The sequence below is a fragment of the Passer domesticus genome, chromosome Z (assembly GCF_036417665.1).
Source record: "Passer domesticus isolate bPasDom1 chromosome Z, bPasDom1.hap1, whole genome shotgun sequence".
Taxonomy (NCBI): Eukaryota; Metazoa; Chordata; class Aves; order Passeriformes; family Passeridae; genus Passer; species Passer domesticus.
This window is the reverse complement of record NC_087512.1, coordinates 51,126,110-51,143,306: the sequence shown is the minus strand read 5'-3', so window position 1 is coordinate 51,143,306 and position 17,197 is coordinate 51,126,110. Positions and strand designations below refer to the sequence as shown.

General features: G+C 49.4%; 1 protein-coding gene across 1 annotated transcript; it reads left to right on the top strand.

Annotated features, from left to right (window-relative positions):
• Window positions 1–9,626: 9,626 nt before the first annotated feature.
• Window positions 9,627–14,955, top strand: LOC135290955 (uncharacterized). Its single transcript, XM_064404967.1, has 5 exons — window positions 9,627–10,162; window positions 10,792–11,139; window positions 11,980–12,146; window positions 13,135–13,255; window positions 14,346–14,955. The coding sequence occupies exons 1-5, from the start codon at window positions 9,652–9,654 to the stop codon at window positions 14,414–14,416; spliced, it is 1,218 nt and encodes a 405-aa protein (XP_064261037.1). The 5' UTR covers window positions 9,627–9,651; the 3' UTR covers window positions 14,417–14,955.
• Window positions 14,956–17,197: the final 2,242 nt, after the last annotated feature.

Sequence of the window (17,197 nt, the reverse complement as noted above, 5' to 3'; positions counted from 1 at the left end):
AAATCTGAATTTTTCCTGTATTATACTCAGCCCCCAATACGTTTTGTAATTGTACTTTTCTCTGTATCCTTTCATGCAGGCGTCACTGGCAGTGACATGTTCTGTGCTCAGTGCTGCTTTGGCTGGTTGGTTCGGGGAGATGCCTTTAGTTTTATGGCACACAGGGGTCTAAGGAGGGTGTGCGGGTGTCCCTGTGCTCTGGCACCAGCTGAGGTGCAGGAGCACTTCCAGGGCTGCCTCCAGGTGTGATGAGCTGGAGTTAAAGCTGTGCCTTCTGCTGAGCAGCTGATACGACCTCTGACCATGAACAGCTGGGCCTGATATAATAAATAGAGGTCTCTTCCTTTCTTACTAAGACCCAGAGTCTGATAAAATGGGTTCTTCATCCTTCTGAGACCAGTGAATACCAGGGTTCATTTCCACAAATTCCCTGCTTTATCTGCGTTATACCTGCCAGCTACATGAGCCGTAATATCCTGCTGCTCAGCTTCCTCCAGAGACATGGTTGCTGCTTTGTGTGAGGAGCTGCGAATCTTGACTCCATGTTTCAGAAGGTTGATTTACTATGTTATGATACATATTACATTAAAATGATATACTAAAACTATACGAAAAGAATAGAGAGAAAAGGATTCATCAGAAGGCTAGAACGGACAGCAATGGAATGAATAACAAAAGCTCACGACTCTCAGAGAGTACGAGCCAGCTGCACCTGTGACTGGCCATTAATTAGAAATAACCAACATGCACCAATCACAGATGCACCTGTTGGTAAACAATGTCCAGACCACATTCCACAGACATCAGATAGTTAATTGTTTACATTTCTTTTCTGAGGCTTCTCAGCTAGAATAGGAGAAAAATCCTAGCAAAGGGTTTTTCATAAAATATCATGGCTACAGAGAGAAGCTCTCATTTCTTTGGAGAAGGGCTCTTCACTAACAGTTTGACTCACAAGTGGCTCACTGATGTCTCTCTAACTCCCAAGTCGTTTCACACCTACAGTTGCCTTTCGGGGATATACCCTGATGCTCCTTTGATTTCTGTGGGATCCTCTTTGCCTACCACTTTCAGGAATGACTTAGAAGAGGCACATAAAAGATTCAAGGTAAGGACTTGTGTTTTCTACTTCATCCTGGGTCATTTCATTTGAAAAGTTTTCGACTTGGATTTTCAACAGTGAATTGCCATTGGCCCAGGCTTCAGGATCTCTCAGCACACTCCTGTTTTCAACATGAAAGTTTTTACACTCCAAAATAGTATCTTTCACTGAATTTTAATAAAAAATTGAATGGCCGAAGAACCCTCCACTTCATGGTTTGGCTTCATGAAAATTCCATATTGATCCAGAATAAAGTGGATTTATTTGGATACCCCTGAAAACTCCATGCCTTCCTTCTCCCCTTCCTTTGCTCAATGCAAGGAATATCACATTTCTTATGTCATGATTTTGCTGCCAAGGTGTTTGTTTGAAGATCATGCATTTAGTAATGTTATGTTAAAATCATCTGCTCTGGAATCCCTGCCCAACTTCAAAAACCACACACTCCATTTTTAACTCCAGCTGCACCAGACCTAGACAGCTCTTTCACCTGCTTTCTCGGTTCTAATTGACCAGTCCTTTCTCTCTTTGATCACCGATTTGGTCCAACAAGACTAAAATGCAATGATCCTTTGAAACATGGTGCCCTAGTCGGCATATTTCATGTTTTCCCATTTATTAGGTATCAAGACTTAATTCTGACATGGAATAAATACAGACCTTCAGCTTGAAGAGGCAGAGAACATGAATTCCATTCAAATTGGCTCATTAATATTTATTTCATCTTCAGAGTGACTCATTAACTGTTTGGAGTTTGGATAAGCAATTAATGTGTCAGTGACTCTGACAGACAAGGAAGAGATGGTTGTGAGCAAGCAAATAATGGCTTGCTTAGCCATGCAGCATTCTCTGCAGTTTTAAAGAGAATTTCATTACATTTTGTGAGCTTTAAAGAAGCAAACGGAGGACAAAAGTCTTTAGATGTTTGGAAGTATCATGTAATTTTGCAAGCATTAATGTGAGAATCTACAGAGGATCCAGCTTAATGATACATGTAGTTGTGGATTTTTTTTATTTGTTCACAGGTATGTTTGTGTAAATAACCACATGTAAAGGAATGTTTTTAAGGCTTTACAGGAATATTTAAATCTGATGTATATTCATGCTCTAAGTTCTACATGCTGTGGAAAGAACACAAATGCCTATACAGCATGATTTCCTTCTACACAACTCTTTTCCCCTACTCATTTCCAACTTGTTCCCTGCTCTTCTTGGGTCAGTCATGGTCTCGATACCTGTGCATTATTTGCTGCCATTCTACAGAACCCAGTGGAGATGCGTGGGCTGCGCAACCATGGGTGGATTTCTCTATTTCCACACCTACATATTGTCATGGATTTAATGCTGCTTCTGCTCCTCAAGTCTCTCTATGTCCATTTATCTACTGCTATTGCTCAGGGCGCAGCGTACCTGGATCTTTTCAGCTGCAACAGAATTGTCTTAGCAAACATCAGTGTGAATGCTGGTGCAGATACGCTGTAGTAGGGGTTTAAGAGAGCTGCATCACACAAAACAAGAACAGTGTGCATTTTTAGGAGAATCTGGAGAAGAGGGGATGTAGTTCTTGCACACTGGACAGCAGCTCAAAGCGCCTATTGTTACAGAGCACTCTGTAGATCGTCCTGTGCTCCTTTGTGCTCGGCCTGAGGTGCCACGTGCTGGTCTCTGGGCTTGTACGTAGCCGAGGAGATTCCCATGGAGGGCACTCTACAGCTTCATGAATGCACAAGAACTTTGGGACACAGTTCAGCCTCACACACTTGCAAAACCCCCAAACTAAAGTAAAACACCACAACAAACCAAAAAGCCCCACGCAAAACAAGAACCCATGGAAATGTGTTTACAAGTTATAATCAATTGTCTCGTGAAACCTCCGTTCTGTAAGCTAAACCACTGCCAACGTTCAGACAGAAGGACAAAGGGAGGGTTTAGCAGGCCTGACGAAGTTTTGGTATGGATGGAGCCTACTGTCCCCCCATGAGAGCCTGCTGGCCCTGCCTTTCTGTGTGGATGGACGGCACACCCCGGCCGTGCGGAGCAGCCTCCTGTGCACCTGCAGTGGGCTCAGCAGCAGCTCAAGCCACCCTCCCCCTGCACTGCCCAAGGGCTGCTCTGGCAGCGTCCTCAGCTCTCTCTCGGCCCCTTTCCCTCCGTGCTGCCCTGGCAGCTGAAAGCCCAGCTGGCCGAGGGGGTGCCTGAGCTGCCAGCCTCAGCTGGGTTCTGCTGCTTGAAGACTGGAGCTGCCACGCTGGGGAACCCACAGCTGAGAGCTTCACTGGAGTGCAACAAACAGAGGGCCTGACAGGAGGGAAGGGGCCCTGAGGTCAGGCAAGAGATGAAGGAAAAAGGGAACGGAAAAGAGAGAAGAGAAAATTCACAGGGCTTGATACTTAAATCTTCCCTGCAAACTTTGCACACAAGTATTGTCCTGGATTCCCAAAAGATCAATGGTGTCTGAGTTTATTATTAAACAAAAGAGATGAAAAAGAATATTGATTAGTTGTTCATTGGCTGTTCTGGGCACTGACCATGTTGGGATCTGAAGGAAAACGGAGTCTGTGACCATGATCCTAAAAAAAGATACATATGCATATAAAAATGTGGGAATCAGAAACACCACATAAAAAAGCAAAAGATCAAACAAATTCTGGCATTTCCTCATGTTGAAAGTAATGAATATGTGCTACAAGTTTGCTAAAGTTCCTGTAGGTGCATGAGTATGCAATGCAAGCATGAAAAACGTCAGAATGGCATTTTCAAAAACACTACACCTTCACCGTGTGCTAACAGTTTTCCAAACAGTTGGAGACAACAAAAACATCAAAATATCCAAAAATTCTGGAAGCTCTCAGATCCTTTCATCTCAGTCTAATCCTGAAAGAAAATGAGACTTTTTTTTTTTTTTTTTTGCCTAACACTGGAAAGAAAGCAAGATCTTTCTTGTGGCATAGAATGGTAGCAGAAAGAGGAATTTAGGGTATTAAGACTGTATTAAGAGCTTCATTTTTCTTACTTTTTGCTGGAATTGCCTAACTCGAAACAGCCAGAATTGCTCTAATACGCTGAATGTCCTCAAAGAGAGTAAGAAGGACAGGAAAGTACAGGTCAGTCAGCCTTGCCTCCATCCCCTGGAAAGGTGAAGGAGTAACTAATCCTGGAAACTGTTCCATACAAATGGAGAAGTTGATTGGGAGTAATGGTTAACCTACCTGATGCCCATGCTAGGACAGGCAGATTGATGGAAATGGGTGGAGCAATGGATGATGCCCACCGCAGCTTTACCCAAGCCTTTGAGACACTCAAAGCCTACAGCATCCTTAAACACAAACTGCCAAAATGCCCAGACAGGAAGGCTGAAAAACGGATGAGGACTGTCATCAGTGGCACAAAGCAGAGCTGGAGGCAAGTCGCGTGTGCTCTGACGCCCAGGGGCTGCTCCTGGGGCAGATACTCTTTGATGTCTTCATTCACGGCCGGCCTGGAGGAGCAGTTTACCCTCAGCAAGCCTGCAAACAAAACAGAGCCGGCAGGAGCAGGGGATAGCCCAAATGCTTGTGACATTCAGAGGGACCTCGGCAGGCTGAAGAATTGGCCTGAGGGGAATCTGATGGAGTTCATGGAAGAGAAACGAGAAGTCTTGGACCTGAGCAGGGATAACCGCAGGCATCAAGAGCTGCAGGAGGCTGACTGCCTGGGAAGCAGCTTCCTTATCTTCCTTGCCTTGCTGGTTGGGGGCGTGCTGCAAAGCAAAGGCAGGAGGACGATGGCAGCCAGAGGCAGAGGGGGTTTGCAGCTGGCCGTGCCGTGCGGAGCCCGGCCAGCGCCGGGAGCCGCCCCGCCCGCGCTGTGCCCGCGGCCCCGGCTCTGCCGCGCTCGTCCCCGCCAAGTCCGGCCCGCGCCGGGGCCGCTGAGAGATTCAGCTTCGAGTTGTATTAGAGTGGAATCCATTCACTGAAGGTTTCTGGTGCAAAGATTGAGGAAAAAAGGAGAAAAGTTTAATTTCTGAAAGCCATTTAGAGTCCTGGAAGCCTTGTCTAGAGATCTATAAAGCTAAAGCCTCAGAAAACCTGAACCTACACCATCCCCAAATGGATTGATAAGGTATGGTGGGCACACCTCTGCTGTTTTCAGAGTCAATGAAACTGACAATGAATGTCTGGGAATTAGGAATGCCAACCCAGATTTTATCTCCATTACTCTAAGAACACCTTAATGAGGCACTTCACGAACTGAGCACTAACATTTTCACTCTGCTCTATTTACTTTGCATTTGAATACAGGCTGGTAGGAGAAGAGATCTGACTTTAATTTCTCCCCAAGTTACCTGTTGCACTTTCAGGTTAGGAGTACATGTAAAATGCAGCTAATCACTCCATCTATCCATGAATGTTCCACTGCTGAACTGACACACAGAAACATCCTTTTTCCTCTTTGTACCTTCCCAAGTGGTGTCTTAACTAGCAGGAGATTTGTGTAAATCACACAGAAAATCACCAAAACTTTTGAAATTAACACTCAATTCCATGATAAAAGCTTCTGAGAAAACGCTTGACAGGATCACTGAACAAACTGAAACTCGGAAGAGAAACATGCATTTTAGCACTGATCAAAGGGAAAGAAAAAGAAATGCTGTAACATTTCCAAGTGGAAGATAAGGAGAAAGCCAGGAAGCACAGGAAGAACAAGGCCCTGTCAGATGAGCTGTGGAAGGTAACTTTGTGCCCCAGCTCTGTCAGAGGACGTTCCCTGTCATTGGTGCAAGCAGCTGGAGACAGAAATACTGCTTGATTTGGGGGCCACAGTCTTGGGAAGTGCAGAGGTGGTTCAATAACGTGACATGAGGGAGTTCCCCCAGAGCAACTGGGATGCCTGAAAGAAGTGAACAGCTCACCACAGCCCGGCCCCTCGGCTGCTTTTCCTTCTGACCCTCCTGGGGAGGCTCTGACATTTCCTCTTCCCTGATGGAAGTGCAGCTGCTGCCAAGGGAAACGTCCCCATACTGACTCAGTGTTCCCTTTGCTTCCCAATGTCCCATCTGCTGTCCCTGTCCAGGAGAGCTGCTCTGCCCGGGAGGAAGAGACCGAGGGAGAGCCTGGGAACATGGGGGGCTGCAATCCCTCCTGATCTAGTTCTGTTTGTGGATGGGTACAATTAGACTTGGATAGTTACAAGTGTAGGGATATTTACATACATTGACTGATATTTGTGTAGACATCTGTCTATGCGTATTGTTATATTGATGCATGTAAGTTGATCTGTTTACATCTGTAGTTATATTTACATACTTGTACAGTTGTGTAGCTGTGTAGTTTTATTGCTGGGGTTGTATGGATTTTTTTATTGGTCCACTGATATTTGTATATTTATAGATAGGTTTGATATGTGTATATTATATATGTCATATATGTAATGAAATATGTAATACATATCTGCATCTATATATTCTTATGGATATATATGTATTTACTTCTACTTAAATATATATGGAGTTGCATAGTTCTAAAATTGTATTTATTTAGTTCTGAATCTGAAATTCTTTAGAGAGGGATATTGATGTTTCTGTATTTGTATATGGGTTGTACAATTGTAGTAATAGGTAAAAAATTTAATTGTTATACTTCAATTCATATTTGTGTACAGTGAGTTGTACAGAGTTGCAATAAAATATTTTTTTTAACTGAAGTTGGTATTTGTATATATTTAAAAAGCACAATTCTCGCAAAAAATTACATTTTAAACTTAAATTGATATTTGCATGTTTATACATTGGCAGCACAAGTGTAGCAATTTAAAACAAATTTCATTTTTAAACTTAAGGTTTTTTGCATATTTGTACATTACTAGTGCAGGTGTAACTATTTGCAAGAAATGCAGTGTTTCTATTGAAAGAAGTGTAGATTTGTGCTGCCCAAAGCCATGAGCAGATGGAAATGCTGCAGGATTGGGCCATGGCCAGCACATGCCCCACCTGCACTCAGGCTGGGCACGGGCAGCGCAGGTTTGGGATGGCAGCAGAGCCACACGTTGGCTCAGCACTGGCTGCCAAGGCCTGCTGAGAAAACTCCGGGACTCCACTGAGAGAAGAACTCCAAGCAGGAGCCACCTGGAGAGGACAAATCCACCCCCCATCCCACGGGCAGCTCTTTAGGAAGAGCTCCAAGTGTCCCCCTGAAGCTCATCCCAGAGCCCAGAAGCCAACAGGGATCCTGAGCCAGCTCCGCTGCCTTTGGCAGCACTTGGGCAAATGAGCTGCAGCAAGGGGGAGGCAGCAGTGACTGTGACTGCTGCAGGCTGGGGATGAAGGAAGGGCCATGGACACAAGTGCTGAGATGCTCCAAAATCCAGAAGGAGGCTGGAGAACTGGGAAGGAACAAGTTCTGAAGGCACTGAAACGATGGAAACCCCTTGTGTGAAGTTCCCTGAAGGAACTCCCAAGGACACGGATGCTATAATAAGTAGTACCAGAAGACACAAATGCAGTAACACCAGGAGATGGTCTGTATGACCCACAGGCAATGGCTTAGAAAAAGACCAAGTCTATATTTTATATCTTCTGTTTATTATAGTATCTATATTAAAATATATAATATGTAGTATATAGATGATGAATTACATTTATCATAAATTCATATGTGTTGTGTGATACATTTTGATATGTTTTGATAAATATTTTTATTTCATATAGTTTTGATATATTCCTCCAGCCTGGAGAGTGAAGATGTACAGCAGTCCAAAACCTTCTGCCCACACAGCAGTCAGCCCCGGCTGTGTGCATGCACACCCACCCACTGTCCTTGCTCTCCTCAGCACTTCAGGGCTGCTGTTTGCACAGAACTGGGATGAATTTAACTCGACAGAGCCACAAGTGGGCTGTCCAGCTTGTCATGAACACTCATGTGGCAAGGAACAACACAGAGCTCTTAAATCACATTATCACATGTCCTTTCATTCCTGCTGGGCACTGAGGAACTCTCAAAAGCACCAAAGACACAGAGAAGAGGTGAAAAAACTGGTATCATGCTACTGCTGGTATCCTCATGGAGGAAAATCTGTTGGGTTTCTTAAGGTTGTAGTTTTCCAAAAACTAGGAAAAAATCCTACTGCTCAGCACCAGTAGCTCAATTGTGAATGATTTTCTTGACTTGGCAAAGCTAGGATGTCAACAGTGGACTCCGTCCTTGGTTCAAATCACCTGCCCTCACCTGCAGACAAAAGCACCACCACCAGCAGAAGCTACATCACTCAATTTTCTCAAAAAGCTGGGTAACATTTTTGAGAAGAAAGAAAAACATGTCAGACTCTGTGGATTCATGACAGGACTCTGTGAAACAGTTGCAAAGCAAAGGGCAGCAGCTTCTCTCTGGGACACTCCTTGTGCTCCAGGGCAGCCGGGCTGTCCCAGCTGCCCAGGACCCGGCGCTGCGTGGGCTCTGCAGAGCTGCACAGCGGGGAGGCAGCTTCGGGCACCTCAGCCCCTGGCCAGGAGTGGCTTCTTGCTCTGGAGGGCTCCCTGGGGGCAAATGCAGACTGCTGGCCTTCTGCTCTTGGCCCTAGCCTGGCCTTGCAGGGCTAATCCTGTTCCCTGTGTCACAAAAGTTCCCAGACTGAAATTTGTGCTCCAACATGACAGCCCCAAAGTCTGTGGCGTGTCAGGAAGCTCAGGAATGAACCTGCAGGGCTTGGAAAAGCTGTGCGTCCCCCAGAGCACAAGCAGTTCTCCAACAAGACTTCAAGGCTGAGGGACAAAGCTTCCCCCTTCAGCTCTCCACAGCAGCTCTAGGGAGTCTCTCTCCATTGTGAAATCTCCTTTGTCAGTCTACAGTGACAAGAGCTGGCTGCAGGAGGCATTTGCATTGGAACTCTCCCCAGATGGGGGGAAGAAGAGGGGATTCCTGAGGAAAGAAAAAGGCAACACTGTTTGGGAAAACACCAGCATGAGTTCACTACAACTCCAGGCCAGAAATCCCTTGAATAAAGCAGCATCCATCCATGGGGCAGCACTTTAGCTTTGAAATCAATCTGACAAACCTGCTGCCCCTTCCTGCTGCTGTAGCTGACTCTAAAGCACGAGAAATGTGCCAACTCTGCCAAAGACAGGCAGACATGGTGAGATAAAAAGAGCCAGTCTGCTGAAAAGGAGACCAAATGAATGTTTTCTAATGCCCCCTTCTCATCCTTTCCCCAGCCAAGCCAGAGCAATGTCCTTCCTCTCTGTCACCGATGGTGACCCAGGCACGGGATGCACAGTGGGGACAGAGCCCGCAACTGCTCCCAGTGCCTTCGCCACGGGCTTCCATTGCCCTGAAATGCCGTGCCGGGCGCTGCCCTTCCGTGCCGTGCCGTGCCGTGCGGAGCCCGGCCAGCGCCGGGAGCCGCCCCGCCCGCGCTGTGCCCGCGGCCCCGGCTCTGCCGCGCTCGTCCCCGCCAAGTCCGGCCCGCGCCGGGGCCGCGCTGGGCGCGAGCGCAGCGCCCCCCTCCGGCCGCGCGCCGCCGGCGCAGCCGCGGCCGTTGCGCCGCGGGCGTTGCGGCCACAGGCGGCGATCGGAGCCATGGCGGAGCTGCCGCTGCCCGCCGGGCTCAGCGCCAGCGCCTTCCCCGCCAAGCTGTGGCGCCTGGTGAACAGCCCCCGCGTCCGCTCCGTGCGCTGGGACAGCCGCGCCCAGGGGCTGCTCGTCGACCGCTCGCTCTTCGAGCGGGAGCTGCTCAGCCCGGGCGACGCCCACGGGGGCGGCGAGGGGGTGGGGCCGACGCCGGACTCCTTCCAAGCCACGCACTTCGGTAGTTTCGTGCGGCAGCTCAACCTCTACGGCTTCCACAAGGTGCCGAGCCGGGTTGGCTCATCTGAGCCCGGCGATGCCGGGGGCTGGCTCCACTTCAGGAACCCCAACTTTCGCCGCGACCGCCCCGACCTCCTGCTCCATATCAAGCGCCTGACCAGGGCCAACAGGCAGCGGCTGGCAGCGGGGCTGGAGGTGCGCAGCCGCCAGCCCAGCCGCTTCCAGCAGCTCCGCACGGAGCGGCCGCTGGCGTCCTTCCCTGCCGGGCAGCCGCCCAGAGCCGGTGAGAAAGAGTGGGAGCTGTGGGCGCGGAGGCTGGCGTGGGCTGTGGCCGTGGGCCCTGCCCGTGCTGGGGCTGCTCAGCGCAGCTGCCCCGGCTGGCACAGGGGCTGTCCTTGGGCAAGGCAGCTGTGCCGGCAGGGCCCGGGCGCTGTGCCGGCTCTGCCGGGCTGCCGGGGCTGCGGGACGGTCCCGCCGCGGCTGCGCTCACCACAGCCCGGCCCGCTCGGCTGCAGCTGGCCCAGCCGTGCGCCGTGGCTGGCGCTGCTCCTTGCCTGGCCCAGAGCCCTGTCCCAGTCAAGCGCAGCTGGAGGGAGCCTCCTGTCCCTGTAGAGCAGAGGAGAAAGCACCGGGCAGTTGGGTTTCTGGCAGTTGCCTTCTGCCAAGGAGCAGCAGTGGGACAGTTTTCCCAGACAGTTGAACAAATAGGGCAGAGCTAATTAGACAAGGAATTGTTAGTTGAATAGCCCCAGAACATGTGGGGATTTTTTTCTTTCTCACCCTGTTTGGGAGGATGGGAGCTTTTGTCTTTCCTGATAGAAGTACAGTTGCTGCCAAAGGAAACACACCCAAAGACCAATAGTGACGCGGCCTTCTCTTTGCTTCCTTTCTTCTTCCCTCACTGCTACACAGTGCTCTCATACCAGGACCTCACTGCTGCCTCACCTGAGGGTTTACAGCTGCCTCCAGGCCCTTCCAGGCTAAGCGCAGGTGCTCAGGAGTCTGACCTTTTCCTGACATCGCCCAAGAAAGTCTTTGCCTCATCTGGATTTCTTGGGGTTTCATCAGAGGAACCAGGCACCAGCAAATTTCATCTCAAGCGTGAGCTCATCATTCCGCTGGTTCCCATAGACTGCAGATGCCGCCCTGAGCTCACGGTTTCTCTGCGTCCCATAGACCATCACAGCCCTTCCATGGCCTCTCCAGAGGGAAGCAGCTGCACATCTTCAGAGCAGTATTTGCCAGCCTGCAGTTCATCAGGTAGGGAAAGAGTTTCTACCCTTGCTTTCCAAGCAGGTCCTGGTTAGTGACCCTTTAAAGAGTTTTCCTGCAGTGCTCTATCATGGGTAGATCTCAAGCGAGAATCGGGTAGAAAGTGTCAAGTCGCCTAGGAAGAGGGATCTTGAAAACAGAAGGATTTTCTGCCAGCTTTTCCTGTCCTTGCTGCAGATTTGGAGGCTGTTCTGGGCATTTTCCAGACAGCCCTTCTGTAGGGGTACAAGGGCAAGGCAAAAGATATTGCCTAACAAGTCATCAGTGTTAGGTGCACTCCCCTCTTTCTTTGAATGAAGCCAGACTAGGATGGTGAGAGGATATTGCAGAGGTTTAAGACTGTCTGCCCTGAAAATCAAGGCAAACCACTGAAATGAGCTCTGCCTGCCCTAGAAGAGTTGGAGCTGCAGAATACAGCCTCACCCACAAGGCTGGTTTTAGAAAAAACTCACAGTTTAATTTCAGCATGTGTGTCTGAAGATCTGGGCTCTTCCTGGGTGAATCCACTTTCTGTGGTCTTTTGTGATGAGAAACCAAATGTAGCCAAATCCCAAAGCTGCTGGGAAGATGCAAAAGGCTGTGATTATAAAATGTGTGTGTGTGTCTATATCCCTTTTACAATCCATGCTTTAATCTGTGTACATGTGAATTAGGATAAATATTTTTTAAGAGGAGAACTCACTCCCCCACTCCCCTGGCAAGTCTGAATACATTTCTGGAACTGAGGTTGCTCTGTGCTTCCTGTGATGTTTGATCCAAGGCAGCACTAGAGCTCTGTGTCCCAAAGCCACATTGTGGAGCCTGACCAATGTGTTTGGATTCTTGCAGCCACCCCAGGCACTTCAGGCCCCAGCGCTCCAGCTGGCAGTGCTGGTTTTGCACCATGGACAGCCCCCAGCTGGCTGTGGAATACTCCTGGGGAAGAGGAATTGCCACCACCAGATCTGGACATGGTGCTTGAGACGCTGGAGGAGATGTTTTCTCCCTCTGCTCAGGTAACTGCATTGGACAGGGAAGAAAAGGGCTGGGAGCTGAGAGCTTGTGAATGTTGTTGCATGGCTGAGAAGCAAAGGCTTCTTGAGTTCAGCTCAGTGAATGGACAGGAAAAGATTTGCTTGGTGAAACAAGACTTCCTAAAGAAGAGGGAATGAAAAAGTCTCCCCCTGAATAAGGATGAAGAGGTGTGAGCCTGTGTTGGCCAGGTTTGGGTGCCTGTTTTCCTGGGAAGAATCCCTCGTGCAGGGGTGTTTGTGGTGAGGAAGTGGAAGCTTTGTAGGTTCTAAGAGGCTTTGTTTGGTGGGAAAGAAGAGAAGAGTGATTGGAGAATTGCCAAGTGTCCCGTGCAGGGAGGGACATGCCAGAGGTGCCTGTTCCAGCAGCAGATGTGGGCTGTGCCTCTTTTGGGTGGGAAGGCCAAGGCAAAGCAGGGCTGGGCTGCAGCTGCTGCTGCTGTGTGAGCCCTGCCGGGCGTGTGGGCGCTCCCAGAGCCGTGTGTGGGGCTGGGCTGGAGCTGCAGCTTTCTTGTCCTCTGGGTAACCTGGTGCCTGCAGCCCAGTCTCCATCTGGGAAATCCTCAGCTGGGCAAACTGGCCAGTCTTGCTGTCCATGTTGCAGAGCTCAGTCACCTTGCTCTTGGGCAGCTCTGTGGGAAGAGATGTGTGTTCCCACGCAGTCCCTGCCAAGCTGCAGCCTGGATGAGACTGCTTTGCTCAGGGTTGTGGAGGAGGAGCAAATCTCTGTGCCAGGACTCCTTCCTTAGCAGCCATTCCATGTGTTCAGTGTCACCCCCACGTTCAACACTGTCAGCTTTGACAGCTTTTGGACTGTGTTTGAGAAGTGAAATTGTTTTGACTCTTGAAGGGCTTTGGGGCCCAGAGTTCTTGTTAGGAACAAGGGATTAAGAGTGTGAGGCATGGAGTTGTTGGACCAGGTGTTTGGTGTAACTGGTGAGAAGGGTTTCTTCCTTTCTGTTTCTCTTTCAAGGGGAATATTAATGTTGCCCCAGAGTCTTCAGGAGGGCAGCCTGTGGACAGAGCTGAAGCAGAAGGAGCTTTGCCTGGCACCAGGAGGTGCGGGAACAATTCCCAGGAGCCCGAAGAGCTTGGTAAGGACAGAGTCCCCCTTGGTTTAGAGAGGTGTGAGATGGCTGCTGCGAGCCTGCCTCTGGCAGCAAGGGAGATGAGCAGAGTTGAGCTCCTGTCTGCAGGGCTGGTGCTTCCTGGTGCCTTTAGTTCAAATCCTGCACTGGCACAATCTCCCCGAGCCCTGCCCTCCACGCTTCTCCAGAGGCTCTGACACTGAGTCCTCTGCTGTGGCAAGGGAGGAGGGAATAAAGCTGACCTTGTGGAGTTGTGTCACCAACTCGGGTGTCCCAGTTTTGTGCTGATGTCCATGGATAAATTTGCTGTAGGGTGTCAGTGCTCTGGAGGCAACACTGAGTGACTCTTGAAGGGAGAGAAAAAAACCACAAGAAAAGGTCAGTGTAGAAGTCTGAGCTGTTTGTCTCCAAGCATTAAATCAATGTTGTACCAGTCTGCTGGTAGGTGTAGTGAGATACATTAAAAATACAAGCAGCAGAAGCTCTGAGGCCAAGCAAATCATCAGTCACAAATCCAGTAGCTCAAGGAAAACCTGAAATTACCCCAAATTAGTGAGAACTAAAGGAGAGATAGAGCACTTTGGATCTGCATGCTTGAGCAAAGCTGCTGCAGCCTGCAGGCCTGCTAGGAAGTTCTTTCCCTCCCAGCTGTTCATCCCAGAGCTGGTGGTTGTTTTGGAGGAGCTGTTGCTCACTGCAGAGGGCAGGTTGCAGACGGCAGGGAACGGTGCTGATTCATAGCTCAGCTTCCAGCAGCCCTGAGCTTCAGCCATTTCAGTGGGGACTGAGGTCTCTCTGTCAGCACAGAGAAAGAACAAAGCTGGGCTTCTTTGTGGCAGCTGGGGCTGCCTGTGTTTCCAGCTCTCATGGGTGCCCTTTGCACTGCAAGGGTTTTGACTTAATTGGGATTCTTCAAAACTTCAGAAATTTTCAATGCTTGGATGGATTCTGACTCTTTAAAGAGCAGGCTTCAAATTGCCAAGTGAGACTCTGCCTTTCAGGCCATCTTTTACGGTCTTTGACACAAGGACAGTGACTTCCAAGAGGAAAGATGCACAGAGGCCAATATTGACCCAGTGTTCCCTTTGCTTCTCAGATTTCCACCTAATCTACCTTGCCAGGAGGGCTGCCCTGCGTGAGAAAAAGGATCGGAGGGAGAGCCTGTGACCATCGGGCAGGTGGAATCCCTCCATTTATACATAGATTTATAGATTTCCATAGTTCTATTTATATATCCTTGTAGTTACATTTATTGATTTATACAATCCTATTTATATATCCACATAGTTATATTTGTAGGTTTATAGAGAACATATATATATATATATATATATACATCTATACAGTTAAATCTATATATAGTTTTTGATGTGATAGAATTATATTTATGTGCATGTAGTTACATTTATAGATTTTAAAATTGACATTTATATACATAGAGAGTAATAATATATTTTTAATATTTTTATATTTATAAATCTGCATCGATATGTAGTTAGAGTTATATGGATTTTTAGATGGATAGATTGATGTTAGTGTAGGTCTAGGCAGTATTTTTACCTCTTTCCCCCTCGGCTGCCTTTTTCACCTCTGGCTTTTCCCCCTGTGCCCCCTGTGTCCCCTCTCCCTGGGCTGGGTCCGAGCTGGCGGCCGGGCCGGGCACAGCAGCAGTTCCAGCCCCGGATGTCCCTGGAGCGGTGGGAGCTGCCGGTGGCCCCAGGCACTGTCCCCTGAGGAGCTGCTGAAGGACGGTGAGACTGAGGGGGCTGAGGGGGCTGAGGGGGCGGTGGCACTGAAGGGACGGTGACCCTGAGCTGCTGCTGGGGCTGAGGGCTGTGGGGCAGCCCAGGGCCATGGTGGCACTGAGGTGACAGGCAAGTGGCACAGGCTGAGGGGGTGGCGGGTCTAAGGGGACGGGATGGGTCAGAAGGGACTGAGGGGGGTGAGAGGACTGTGAGGGGCTGGAGAAGCTGAAGGGGGCTGGGGGTTTGGCGAGAGCATGGCGGGGCTGAGGGGATGGAGGGGCCAGCAGGGAGCACAGAGGGCTCCGGGACTGCAGCTCTGCCAGGCCTTGGAACCAATTCCAGAACCTCCACTTTTGCCACAGCTGCAATGAAGACCACGAGGACCGCCGGAGACTGCCGGGAGCCAGCAGGGAGAAGCCGAGGGCCAGCAGCAGGAGCAGGGAGCGGGGCCCTGCTGCTGCCAGCCTGGAGAGAGCCCGGGTGAGGCCCCAGGGCCGGGGAGGCAGGGTGGGGCTGAGGCTGGCGTGGGCTGTGGCCGTGGGCCCTGCCCGTGCTGGGGCTGCTCAGCGCAGCTGCCCCGGCTGGCACAGGGGCTGTCCTTGGGCAAGGCAGCTGTGCCGGCAGGGCCCGGGCGCTGTGCCGGCTCTGCCGGGCTGCCGGGGCTGCGGGACGGTCCCGCCGCGGCTGCGCTCACCACAGCCCGGCCCGCTCGGCTGCTTTCTCTTTCTGACCCTCCTGGGGAGGCTCTGACATTTCCTCTTCCCTGATGGAAGTGCAGCTGCTGCCAAGGGAAACGTGCCCCTACTGACTGAGTGTTCCCTTTGCTTCCCAGATGTCCTATCTGCTGTCCCTGTGCAGGAGAGCTGCTCTGCCCGGGAGGAAGAGGCCGCAGGAGAGGCTTTGAAGATGGGGCAGCTGGGGTCCCTTTTCTTTCTGTAATATATCTATTCATATATATAGTGTATATTATGTAATATTTAATTTCTGTTTACATATGTAGATTGTTATATAGGTATTTATATATATATAACAATATATATTTTTTATATATATAAATATTTCTGTGTGTGTGTGTTTAGTACTATTTAAACATGTATGGAGTCATATAGTTGTACAGTTGTATCGATAAGGTTCTTGGTACAAGGTTCCTTGGGGAGGGAATGCAGCGGCGACAGCTAGCCTCTAAGACTCTGACTCCCGGGCACGCTCCGGCCGCGCCGCCGGCAGCACTGAGGGGGGAAGGGCACTCTCCCCCTGGGAGACTTCCTAGGGAGAGTGCTTAAGGCTGAATGCCTTCAGAAGGGCGAGAACCCCCAGAGCCGTTGGAAGAGGAGCTGGGCTGCGACCCACAGGAGAAAGACCGGACCGCGCCGACAGGGAAAACGGGAGGGTTTATTGAAAGTGCGTCGGGCGCGGACAAAAATGCTTGCCCGGCAGGGCCTTATAAACAGAATACAATGACCAATCTAAATTTTTGAGAGGAGGGAATAACGCGTAACAAACATCTCGGATCTCCAGTGGGAATAAACTGAGGGTTGAACCCTGACCTCTGGTCCAATCACTCAGTGTCCAAGACAGAAGGTTCTGGATGGAAGGGTATGGACACTGAATAACAGACAGGCAGCCAGGGAGGGATTAGGAGAGATAACTCGTAACTGACGGGACAATCAAGGAGAGGGGGAGAGAGAGAGAGCCCGGGCAAAACCATAACAGGAATGGGGGGTACAGGAATAAACCAACTTAAAACTAATGCACCCCTACAAGGGAATGCATATTTTTGTATTTCTATATGGGCTGTACACTTGTAGTAATATGTAATAAATTAGGTTGTTAAAGTCCTAATTGATCTTTGTATCTAGTGAGTTGTAGAGGCTGGCAATAAATTAGGTTTTCTTAACTGAAGTTGGTATTTTTATATTTTTACATAGACTGGTTGTAGTAATCTAATAAATTCTTGTTCTTAATCCAAATGGAGATTTGTGTAGTTCTGTATTGTCAGCACGGGTGCAGCAATTTGAAATAAATTATGTTTTTCAATGGAAATTGATTCTCGTGAGTTGTAGCCGCAGCTCTCTTCACAGAGAGCAGCAGCTACATCGTGTGTTTGTCCATCAGCAGTGTGGCTGTGGCAATCTGCAAGAAATGCCATTTGTCAGCTGCGATGGGGGTTTTGTGATTTGTGCTACCCCAAGCCATGAGCAGA